At 37.4% G+C, this 12,358-nt stretch overlaps 1 protein-coding gene across 4 annotated transcripts in view; it reads left to right on the top strand.

Moving 5' to 3' along the window:
* Nucleotides 1-12,358, top strand: part of myh14 (myosin, heavy chain 14, non-muscle) — a 45,726-nt gene that overhangs the window by 23,436 nt on the left and 9,932 nt on the right. For 2 of the 4 annotated variants that reach the window (XM_052578284.1, XM_052578283.1), the window contains exons 17-31: nt 41-112; nt 596-801; nt 2,605-2,726; nt 3,034-3,103; nt 3,305-3,465; nt 3,539-3,647; nt 4,458-4,589; nt 4,697-4,903; nt 4,977-5,114; nt 5,196-5,319; nt 9,146-9,317; nt 9,425-9,637; nt 10,557-10,701; nt 10,816-11,022; nt 11,585-11,689. In XM_052578284.1, the coding sequence (XP_052434244.1) occupies nt 41-112; nt 596-801; nt 2,605-2,726; nt 3,034-3,103; nt 3,305-3,465; nt 3,539-3,647; nt 4,458-4,589; nt 4,697-4,903; nt 4,977-5,114; nt 5,196-5,319; nt 9,146-9,317; nt 9,425-9,637; nt 10,557-10,701; nt 10,816-11,022; nt 11,585-11,689 (2,183 nt within the window). The remainder of the gene's footprint in view (nt 1-40; nt 113-595; nt 802-2,604; nt 2,727-3,033; nt 3,104-3,304; nt 3,466-3,538; nt 3,648-4,457; nt 4,590-4,696; nt 4,904-4,976; nt 5,115-5,195; nt 5,320-9,145; nt 9,318-9,424; nt 9,638-10,556; nt 10,702-10,815; nt 11,023-11,584; nt 11,690-12,358) is intronic. The other 2 variants (XM_052578286.1, XM_052578285.1) reach the window with 1 other exon arrangement.

The raw sequence follows: 12,358 nt of genomic DNA, 5'->3' as shown, positions 1-12,358 counted from the left end.
CTCTCCTCTCCTCTTCTTTCCTCTCCTCTCCTCTCCTCAGATATTCAAACTCTTCCTCGCGTGTACTTTTTTGACTCTTATGCCACACTGCAAACCAATGGCACTGACAGCAGTAGGTTTTTCTGCTCTTGCTTTTTAATCTCTTCATCAGTTCATCTAACTGTTGATTAACATTCTACTCTTTCTTTCATCTCTCTATCATAGCATCAGATTGTGATGTGATGCGTGGGTTGCTGTTTTGCACTGTAGTTTAGTAGAAAGTGTTGTTTGTTTTTCATGGGTTGCTATAGAGCTTGTTCTAGTTAGTTTAGTTGAGTTTAACATTAGATGGATGTGATCTGCTTGTCTCTAGTTTATTCTTCATAAAGCATTCTTAAGGTTCTTTAAATATAGAAATAATATTTTTTCTGTTTGGAGAAACTTAAAGACAACACACAGAACAACACATTCATACTAAGACTTTTACCAAAACAGAAAAAATATATTTCTGGTTCTTGTATGTTTTAATAGCTCTAATATAGAGTCAAAGTGCTGTTTGAACATGCCATACACATGTCCATTTTATATGTTAACATCTCTGTTTTGTGCTTGTCAGTGGAGAGGATTGTGGGTCTGGATCAGGTGTCATCTGGTGAGAGCAGTGGACCGGTGAGTTTTGGGGCCGCCGGGCTCAAGACAAAGAAGGGCATGTTTCGGACGGTGGGACAGCTCTATAAAGAGTCTCTCACTAAACTGATGGCCACCCTCCGCAACACCAACCCCAACTTCCTGCGCTGCATCATCCCTAACCATGAGAAAAAGGTAAGAAAAAGGCAAAAATGAATTATAGAATCTTACTAGAAATTGAAAAGTTGCCATGGGACTTCTCTTTACTCAATAAGAGCTTAAAGGGTTAGTTCACCCAAATATAAAAATTATATCATAAATGACTCACCCTCATGTTGTTCCAAACCAGTGAGACCTCCGTTCATCTTCGCAACACAGTTTAAGATATTTTAGATTTAGTCTGAGAGCTCTCAGTCCCTCCATTGAAGCTGTGTGTACGGTATACTGTCCATGTCCAGAAATGTAAAAAAAACATCATCAAAGTAGTCCTTGTGACATCAGAGGGTCCGTTAGAATTTGTTGAAGCATCGAAAATACATTTTGGTCCAAAAATAGCAAAAACTACGACTTTATTCAGCATTGTCTTCTCTTCCGTGCTTGTTGTGACCGAGTTCAAAACACTGCAGTTTAGTGATATCCGGTTCACAAACGAATCATTCGATGTAACCGGATCTTTTTGAACCAGTTTGAATCGGTTTGCATCTCCAATAAGCATTAATGACTTATGCTGTTAACTTTTTTATTTTGTGTCTGACACTCTATCGGAGTTAAAACAAACCAATATCCCGGAGTAATGCATGCACTCAAACAGTACACTGACTGAACTGCTGTGAAGAGAGAACTGAAGATGAACACCGAGCCGAGCCAGATAACGAACAAAACATTGACTTGTTCTGAACTGATTTTGTGCTAGTGTTATGAGCCCAGGTAACCCGAAGGCTTGAATCAAGGGCAGGAATCGCCAATGACGCCATTATGTCGAGCGCAAAATAACTGGTGAACCATTTTCTTCAACCGGTTTATTGAATCGAACTGTCTGAAAGAACCAGTTCGCAGAAAAGAACCGAACTTTCCATCACTACTGGTGATCCGAAAACCGATGCTACCGGTTCTTGACTCGAGAACGATTCAATCTTTCGTTTGTTATCTGGCTCAGCTTGGTGTTCATCTTCAGTTCTCTCTTGACAGCAGTTCAGTCAGTCTACTGTTTGAGTAAATGAATTACTCCGGGATATTGGTTTGTTTGAACTCAGAGGGAGTGTCAGCCACATTAAAAAAGTTAACAGCTTAAGTCATTTGTGAATTAGTGCGTCTCACAACAGACACGGAAGAGAAGAAAATGCTGAATAAAGTCGTAGTTTTTGCTATTTTTGGACCAAAATTTATTTTCGATGCTTCAAAAAATTCTAACTGACCCTCTGATGTCACATGGACTACTTTGATAATGTTTTTCTTAACTTTCTGGACATGGACAGTATACCGTACACACAGTTTCAATGGAGGGACTGAGAGCTCTCAGACTAAATCTAAAATATCTTAAACTGTGTTCTGAAGCTAAACGGAGGTCTCACGGGGAACAACATGAGGGTGAGTCATTAATGACATAATTTTTCTATTTGGGTGAACTAACCCTTTAGCATCTTAACATTTACATTTTTTAAAGTTTCTTTTTGAGAGTTTCACATATATTTAGGGATCTAACATATGTACAGCAGGAGGGAAAAAAACTAAACATTTATGCTTATTTTGCTTTTCAGACTAAATGTTATGCTTGCTCATTTCGATTATATTTGCTGTCATCTGACACTCTGCCATTGCTGTCATTGTAAAAGCAAGTCTCATTTTACATTGTGCAACATTTCAAATATATATTTTAATTCAATCTTTAGTGGTTTATTTTTTTTTTATTTACACTTTAAACTTGTACTGAATTTATTGGTCATTTAATCATTTTAATATTGTAGCATGCCTAATTTTTTGTTCTTGAAATTGTCACAGGCAGGGAAGTTGAGTCCTCATTTGGTTCTGGATCAGTTAAGGTGTAATGGGGTGCTGGAGGGAATCAGGATCTGCAGACAGGGCTTCCCGAACCGCATCCCATTCCAGGAGTTCAGACAGAGGTGCGTGTATTCTACTATGTATATACTTTGAGGAAAAACCTGTAAACAGAAGTGAGCTAAATCAGACAAAACCTACTTTTGGGGACACCCTTCTTTGTTAAAACGGTCTTAAATTGAAAAATAAACTTTTATTTAAATTGTAAAAATGCAGAAAGTTTTCGGTTAGGGTTAGGTTATTCATAACTAGATGTATGTAAAGCAATAGAAATCTTTGGAATGTCCCCATTTACATTAGTAAAGCAAGTAAACGTGTGTATAGAGGTATAGCTTGCATAAATAAAAAATCTTATATTGTCTTCTGTCTCAGGTATGAGATCTTAACTCCAAATGCTATTCCTCGAACCTTTATGGATGGCAAACAGGCGTGTGTGCTAATGGTAAGTGATTCCATTCAAACTTAAACCTATTGAGTTCACAACATTGATTTGATAGAGGATATGTGTTTCTGATCAATAAACGTGAACAGCACAAATGCTTCAGGATGAGTGATGTTTAAGTGTTTTATTCAGAACTCTGATTGGTATTCTGGAGTTTTGTCAGTGCAGGTTGTTGATTATGTGTTGTTACTTGACTTACAGATCAGTGCTTTGGAGCTGGACAAGAACCTTTTCAGGGTGGGACAGAGTAAGGTGTTCTTCCGGGCTGGAGTTTTGGCTCATCTGGAGGAAGAACGAGACTTGAAGATCACTGACACTATCATCCACTTCCAGAGCGTGGCCCGTGGATATCTTGCCAGGAGGTAATCATCTGTGTGTGTGTGTGTGTGTGTGTAGTATGTGTATGTATACGTATTAACTGACCTGTTCTTTCAGGGCTTTCCATAAGAAGCAGCAGCAGCTGAGCGCTCTGCGTGTGATGCAGAGGAACTGTGCTGCGTACCTGAAGCTCAGAAACTGGCAGTGGTGGAGACTCTTCACCAAGGTAACACACAGCACTACATAATCATTTTATATAAAAAAAAAATTAAGTAGGGCTTAATTGAACTTTAAGGTAATGCATCTAGTTCAAATGTAGTTAAGGCTAAAATGCAAACACAAATAGTATATAATTTTTCATTAAATGAAGTAGTAATGTACTCTTTTACTGCATACTGCATACTAACACTGCAAACACAAGGACAATAAATAGGGAGCTAATGAGGAGGGTAAGGCTGCATTCATTTGATCAAACACAGTAAAACTGTCATAGTGTGAAATATTATTATAATTTAAACTGTTTTCTATTTACTATATATTTCAAAGTGCAATTTATTTTGGGATTAAAGCTGATATGAAAGCAAATTTTCAGCAGCTATAACCCCTGTCTACACTATCATGATCTATTAGAAATCATTTTAATATACTGATTTTAATGCGCAAGAAACATGTCATATTATCACACTTGAAGATGATTGTTTTGTTTAATATTTCTGTGGAAACTGTGATACTTTTTTCATGATTTTTTGATAAATTGAAAGTTTAAAATAACATTGTTTATTTGATGTATTTTTTGTAACAATTAACAAATTATTATTATTAAAGAATTATAATTACTATAAAAACACAGGGCAAAAAAATAACAGCCAAATATTAATTATCATTAAATAAAGTATAAAAAGTATCAACATTTATTGATATTTGCTGAATAAAGTATATCACTTAACCCTTGCAGATTCCCACATTTTGGAAAATGAGATTTGGAATGGGTGTCTTTTGTGTTTATTTGCTTTGTGACCTTTGACCTCTTATCCAGGTGAAGCCCTTGCTGCAGGTGACCCGCCAGGATGAAGAGATTCAAGCTCGGGAAGCACAGCTTCAGAAAGCCAAAGACAATCTGAGTAAACTAGAGCATGACTTCTCTGAACTGGACAGAAAAAATCAACAGGTAACTTTATTTCCTCGTTTCACTCATTTTTGTTGAGCATATTAGGAATCCAAAGAAAGTGTTTATTTGTTTGATTTCCACATTCATCTTGATGTCCTCTTTGAAAGCTGATGGAGGAGAAGTCAGTGCTGACTGACCAGCTGCAGGCGGAGGCCGAGTTATTCGCAGAGGCAGAGGAAATGAGAGCGCGGCTGGCCAGTCGCAAACAGGAGCTTGAAGATGTGTTGGGCGAGCTTGAGAGCCGATTGGAGGAGGAAGAGGAGAGGGCCCTTCAGCTGACCAATGAGAAGAAGCGAATGCAGCAACATGTGCAGGTGAGGAGGATGGGTGTTTCTGGCTGAGTCTGATGTCCACTATTCTCTCAACATCACTGTCTCTTTCTCTCAGGATCTGGAGGAACAGCTCGAGGAGGAAGAGGGAACACGTCAGCGCCTCCAGCTGGAGAAAGTCACCCTGGAGAGCAAAGTGAAGAGTCTGGAGGCCGAGACGCTGACTGTGGGAGAGCAGAGAGACAGATTAAGCAAGGTAGGTAAAGAGAAGAGGACTGCTGTTTGAATGAAGCTAGAATGGTACAGCGGTTCAAGACTTTGTCTTTCCCATTCTCAGGAGAAAAAACATCTGGAAGAGAGACTGAACGAAGTGACAGATCAACTCACAGAAGAAGAGGAGAAGGTGAAGAGTCTTAACAAGCTGAAAAACAAACAGGAAGCTGTCATCGCTGATTTAGAAGGTAACAGTCCTTGTGTTAATTATGCTTTGAAATACTTTGTTGATGATTCATTAGATCTAATTTGGTCTTTGTTTGGAGATTTCAAAACTGCATTTATTACATTTGGCAGAAACACAATATTGGAATTAATTATTTACATAACCGTTTGGGATCATTATATATATATATATATATATATATATATATATATATATATATATATATTAGTGCTGTCAATCGATTAAAAAAAATTAACTAATTAATCGCACAATTTTTTAAAATTAATCGCGATTAATCGCGATTAATCGCAATTAAAAGACTGAAACTTTTTGGATATGTAAATGTAAAATGTAAATAATTAATGTAAACTCAAGACAAAGAAACTATTTAAATTCAAAATATGATTGTTTATTGGATTTTTTGTTTAACTTGTAACACAGATTTTCTCATGTAAACAACATACCTGCAATAAACCATCAATATCCACCAAATTAACTGTTGGCTTGAAAGCCATATTTATTACAGAAATAAAAACACAGGCATGTAAGTACCATTTGAATTTCAAAACAATCAATGCCAATAAAAAACAAAAATGATTTCCATGTTGAATTCTAAGTGGACTGCAAAAAAATTCCAAAGTATAGTCATTGCCATTGCTTTAAGTGGGCCAGTACGCACCAGTACTCAGTACCGCCACTTCCAAATATAGCTCTTGAGCGTACCGCCACCTCTCCGTGCGTCCAGAACGTGCTTGTAGCGTAACGGTACGCTCATTTGGACATCTGTTTTAATAGAGGTTTTAATCTTTTACCTGCACTGCCGATTTTCAGAGCGCCCTTCACAATGCAAGCTTCCTAATTCATCCCACCCAGAGCAGAAACTACATTACCCATTCACCCTTAAGTTATACAAGTGAATAGCGCATGTGTCGCTTTTCCCACTGTGAAGTGTCAACAACTCAACGTGGCCGGAGAAGGTGTGTGAAACTCGTTGTGAGTTATACTAAAGCAAAATCTTGAGTATTTATTGTCTGATAAACATTAAAAACTGTCTGCGGAGGTTGAGTCGTCCTGCAGCCCCCCCTGCAGCATCTTTTTTCTAAGTTCTAAAAAAATACCGTAGACGGCAAGGCACAAATTTAGATATTCATTTATCTAATTAATCTATAGCCTATGCACAAAGACAATATGATCTTTTTGTCCCCTTTTTGTTTTAAAGCTTGATGAAGAGAGAGAGCGCAAGTTGCTGCAGCTGAGGAGGACAGTGATGCACGCGTACAGGAGTGATTGACAGTTCGCGGCACTGTGTACAAAAAATACTCCGCTACACAATTATTTTGTTATTTTCGTTTAAGCTTATTAACGTTTTTTTTAAACAATGACATTTGAGTTCATGATTTTAATGTTGCTGTTTCTTGTGGCAGACTGAATGAAGAGTAATGTTTCTTGCGGCAGACTGAAGAGTAATCCGGCAGAGTTTTATACTGAAACTTTCCGTCTAAAAGTCCTTCCTTGGTCTTATCCATATTTCTTTGCACGTTGAACACACAAGGCCACAACTGGAAAAAAAAAAAAACTGCAACCGCGTTAATTGCGTTATTTTTTTTTAACGCGTTAAATATTTCAAATTAATCGAATGCGTTAACGCGCTAATTTTGACAGCACTAATATATATATATATATATATATTAGGGGTGTAACGGTTCACAAAATTCACGGTTCGGTTCGATACGATACACTGATGTCACGGTTCGGTTCGGTTCGGTTCGGTACGTTTTAGATACAGCAAAATGTAAAAACATCTCAACTTTTCAGAATGCTGCAAGCGCACCGCGGGTCATGTGACAAGAACTAACCAATCAGCTTCATCCTTTCCCGTAACAACGTTGAGAACTCAGCCAAGATGAAGGAACAGCTGTTCACAGTTGTATATGGATTGCAATTTTGAAATAAATTTAGTAGCAGAGCTACTGCAAGCGATTTTTAGAGCTTGCAAATCCATTTATCATTCGCTGAAATTTCCGCGTCTCATGGAGAGAGCACGTCATTGTTGCTTAGCAAAGACAGACGCCTCATGAGCGCTTCTGCCCGAGCGCTTTGGAAAGGAGGAGAAAGACGCGCTTAGCGTTTTCCACGCGTTTTTAGGCGCGATATGTGAACGGCCCCTAAGGCGCTCGCTCACTCAGCACGCGCTGAAGGCTCGTTGCAAAATGTCTAATGCATTTAACAGACCAGAAATATAAGATCCTAAAATAACCAACAGGTCTGGTGTGGGTGCACTTTGGATTCCCTGTAAGCTATAATACCGGTGTCTAAATGCTGCAGGGATAGTTTGTTGCGTGCTTGTTTCTCATTTTTTTCGTCTTTTCCCAGATACTGACACAATAAGGTGATGTCAGCGTAAATGAGTTGACATGTTTCAAGTATTCCCGCTGGTGTTTTTTTTTTTTTTTTTTTTTTTTTTGTATTCCCGCTGGTGTACCCTGTCATGTTGCAGATGCGACATACCGTTGTTTTTTTATCCACCACTCTCTTGCCATCACCATTATAGCTTAAAGGGAATCCAAAGTGCACCCAAACACCAGACCTGTTGGTTACTGGAGGATCTTCTTTTTTCTGGTATGTTAAACACATTGGCCATTTTGCAACGAGCTCAGCGCGTACTGAGTGAGCGAGCGCCTGCTGAGTAGCCTAACATAAACATATAAGTTGGTGTTTTTTTCTTCTTCGGGAGTGTCAGGGGCGTTGCCTGTTACGTCGTTTGGGTTATTGGGCTACCTTGTTGAACGCATATCATTATATTTCTCTTTTTTTTGTTTTTTTTTTTTTTTTTTTTAATATAATGAATTAGTCCAACGAACCGTTCGGTATACATAATGCGTACCGCGTACCGAACCGAAAGCGTCGTACCGAACGGTTCAATACGAATACGCGTATCGTTACACCCCTAATATATATATATATATATATATATATATATATATATATATATATATATATATATATATATATATATATATATATATTTTTTTTTTTTTTTTTTTATTCTTTTTAAGAATTGAATACTTTTATTTATCAAATTTATCAAAAGTGACATTTGGTTGTTACAAAAAAATTATATTCCAGATGCAAATAACACTTTCTATTCATCAAAGAATCCTAAAAAAGGAAGTTTCCACAATTATTTTAGCAAAACTTTCCATAAACTTTCCAAAAGAAATGCTTCTTGAGCAACGGCTTAGCATATGATTATCATTAAAATGATATCTGAATGATCATGTGACACTAAAGCCTCGAATAATGGCTGCTGAAATTGAAAATTCAGCTTTGTCATACAGGAATAAATTGCATTTTAAAATATATTGAAACGGAAAACAATTATTTTAAATTGTAATAATATTTCACGATATTGCTGTTTACTGTATTTTAATTAAATATGTTCAGCCTCGGTGAGACTTCTTTCAAAAATCTCACTCACCCCTTTTGAATGATAGTGTATCTCATATATACAACAATCATATATTTCTTTAAAAAGAGAGATTTTTGATGAATATCTATGCATCTCCTTTCCATACAACAATAGTGGAGAACAAAAAAACAAATCACATGAACTGCTTTTATGGCGAACCTTTTTGAACCTCATCTCACATGCTCAATATAAACACCTTAGTATGCAAAAGGACAGCATCAAGATTCTTTAAAAAATTTCCTTTTGTCTTCCTGTTACTGGGATTGTTGGGGTTGGAATATCATGATGGTAAATAAATAATTTTTTTTTTTATTTTGGGGTGGACTATTCTTTTATAAAAACACAAACAGGTAAAGAACTGTCTTTCCCTTTCCCTCAGAGCGTCTGAAGAGGGAAGAGCAGGGCCGTCTGGAACAAGAGAAGTGGAAGAGGCGGATGGAAGGAGAGGCAGTGGAGGCCCAAGAGCAGCTGTCTGACCTGAGCTTACTCGTCACTGAGCTGAGAGGCAGCCTGAGCCAGAGAGAGAAAGAGATCACCACACTACAGACACGGTACATGCACAGACATTAGTCTATCTTAGAGCGATTCCTTGTAGCACAGCCACTTTAAGAGGTAATACTCCTTAACAATGACATATCTTACATTTACTCTCCCTCAGGCTGGAAGAAGAGGGGGCACGTCGTGCAGAGTCTCAGAGAGCCCTGAGAGAGGCCATGTCCCAGGTCTCTGAGCTCAAAGAGGAGGTGGACAATGAAAAAGGAATGAGGGAGAGAGCTGAGAAACAGAGGAGAGATCTGGGAGAGGAGTTAGAGGCGTTGAGGACTGAACTAGAAGATACACTGGACACTACAGCTGCTCAGCAAGAGCTCAGGTGTGTGTGTTTGTGTGTGTGTGTGTGCTATTTTAAATACGATTTACTGAAAATCTTTACATACTTACTGAAAAAAAGGCAGAAACTGTACAACTAAAAGACAAATATTGATATTAAATTGTCACGAAAAAATTAGAAAACACTTAAACCCTTGTAAAAAAGAAATACACTTGAAAACAATACTTAATATATTTTAAAACTGTACAGAAGAACTCACCGTAATGGTTTTGGAAACTTAATGAATGTTGATTGCAAATAAATAATAAAGTATGATAGTTTCAATTTATACAAATCTATAAAAAAATCACACTGTATAATATAATGTTTTTCAGTTTAAGTGTAACTTAACTTCAGTATGCTGTTTTGAGCTACTTTAACAGGACTTAAGTACACTTTCATATGTAATTGATATTTTCATATATTATTTCATAATCGCTTTAATTGTGTGGTTTAAAATAGTGTACTGCCAAATGTAGTGACAAGCATTTATGGTAAACTACAATATACTTTCATCACATTTGTAGTGAAGCTTTTATTTAAATGTACATGTTACTTTACTCAACACACTACTAAGTACTTTACATGTGCTTTAGTATGTAACATAAGTGTACTTTAAAACACAAAAAAAGATTAAAACAACGATTTGTACTTTAAAACCTCTAATTGTGCACGTTTTAAATGTGTACTTAAGTGTTCTTAAAGACAGTAGAGTTTCATGATACACACTTAAGTGGCCTTTTATTTATTTAATATTATATTACCAACAAGTACAATTTAAAAAAATATATATATATATTAAGATTTGAAGTGCACTTCAAGTGCACATTCATGACAATTATCAGAAAAGTAGACTTTATTTTAAAGCAGGCATTTTGAACAGCTTTATTTATCCTGATTTGAAGCATGTGTGTTTGTTAAGGTCTCGTCGTGAGGCTGAATTAGGAGAGCTTCAGAGATGTTTGGAGGAAGAGACCCGTCGTCACGAAGCCCAGCTGTCAGAGCTCCGCATCAAACACACCGCTGCTATAGACTCCCTACAGGAGCAGCTGGACAACGCCAAAAGAGTGCGTCTCTTAGCATTTACGTCAAATGCAACTTGTTTACAAGCTGTTGTTACACTGGGAAGTCAGGTTTGTATTTCTAAGTTGCCAACCTTTGATGTGCATGTATGTTCACAGTCCCGTCAGTCTCTGGAGAAGGCCAAGGCCATTCTGGAGGAGGAGCGGATGAACCTGAGCACTGAGCTGAAGACTTTACAGGGAGGGAAGATGGAGAGCGAGAGGGGCAGAAAGCGAGCAGAAGGACAGTTACAGGAACTCAACGCACGCCTCGCACAGGCTGAGAGAGAAAGAGAGGAGCGAGAGGAGCGACTCAGTAAACTCCAGGTAGAAATGAGCCTTCAACTAAGGCCACTAATTTCACAGTGTGGACCCAAGGCTATTTTACATCAGAGTTCAAAATCTTGATTTATGGAAAATAAACATTTTTTTTTTACTGATTTCTGGTGGGCACCTGGGAACAGCACCTGATGATGGTCTAATTCATGTAAACTCAGCTTGTGTTTTGGGCCAATTTTTACAGTTAAAATCCAGAAATCTGTTGGAAACAAAAGTTGGTTAAGTGAATTAGTTGAGTTGAACAATGAAAACAACTTTGGTTTGAAAGTGAGTGCTTTGAGAGCTATGCTTCATACAGTACATTGCTACACTATTGACAGTAGACAATGGCAAAAAAAGTTTTGCGCACAGAAATCCTTCCCTTTCTGGAAAATCTAGTTTAAGCTGGTAGCAATTTTGTTACATGGTATCTGGTTTCTAATTGGTCCAAACTTGTCATTAGCTGGTCCAAGCTGGTAATTGGCTTGTTTACCAACCACAATATTACAAACTAACCAATAAATCAAACCAGTTTTAAAAACATCCAAACACTGAATTCTCTCCCTCTCAGTCGGAGCTCGAGTCTCTGTCCAGTTCCCTATCCTCATCTGAGTCCAAATCTCACCGCCTAAGTAAGGAGGTCAGCAGTCTGGAGAGCCAACTTCATGATGTGCAGGTAACTTGTGTCTGTGTTTTCATTTGCTCTCTTCTGCTACATATTAATAGGCTAATGGGACTTAAAGGTTTAGTTCAGCCAAAAATGAAAATTAAGCCATAAATTACTCACCCTGAAGTCATCTTGGGTGTATATGACTTTCTTCTTTCAGACGAATTCAGTCAGAGTTATTTTTAAAAATGTCTTTGATCTTTCAAGCTCTTTGATGCCACTCAGCGGGTGTTGCACTGCATCGGTCCAAAAGAAGTTTAATAGAAAGCACATACATAAAAAATAGCATTACTTTCTCACATGGCTCTGGGGGGTGAACAAAGGCCTCCTGTAACGAATAAATGCATTTTTGTAAGAAATATTTCCATATTCAAAACATAATAATCACTTTAATCTAAAGATCAATGAACATTTTTAAAATAACTCTGACTGGATTCGTATGAAAGAAGAAAGTCATCTAGACTTCAAGGTGAGTAATTTTTGGGCTAATTTTCATTTTTGGGTGAACTAACCATTTAATTCAACTGATTTTGAAGAAACACATTGTATGATGGCTGGATGGATGAATAGGAAATGAAATCCTCTGATTGTTTTTACATTTTAAAGCAGATCTTAGAGACTGTGATGTCTCTCTGACTGTGAATATGATGGCTTCTTAAGCATGCTTAATATATGCGT

This window comes from Carassius gibelio, chromosome B16 (assembly GCF_023724105.1).
Source record: "Carassius gibelio isolate Cgi1373 ecotype wild population from Czech Republic chromosome B16, carGib1.2-hapl.c, whole genome shotgun sequence".
Taxonomy (NCBI): domain Eukaryota; kingdom Metazoa; phylum Chordata; class Actinopteri; order Cypriniformes; family Cyprinidae; genus Carassius; species Carassius gibelio.
The sequence above is the reverse complement of the archived record's forward strand: the minus strand, read 5'-3'. Positions and strand labels throughout refer to the sequence as shown.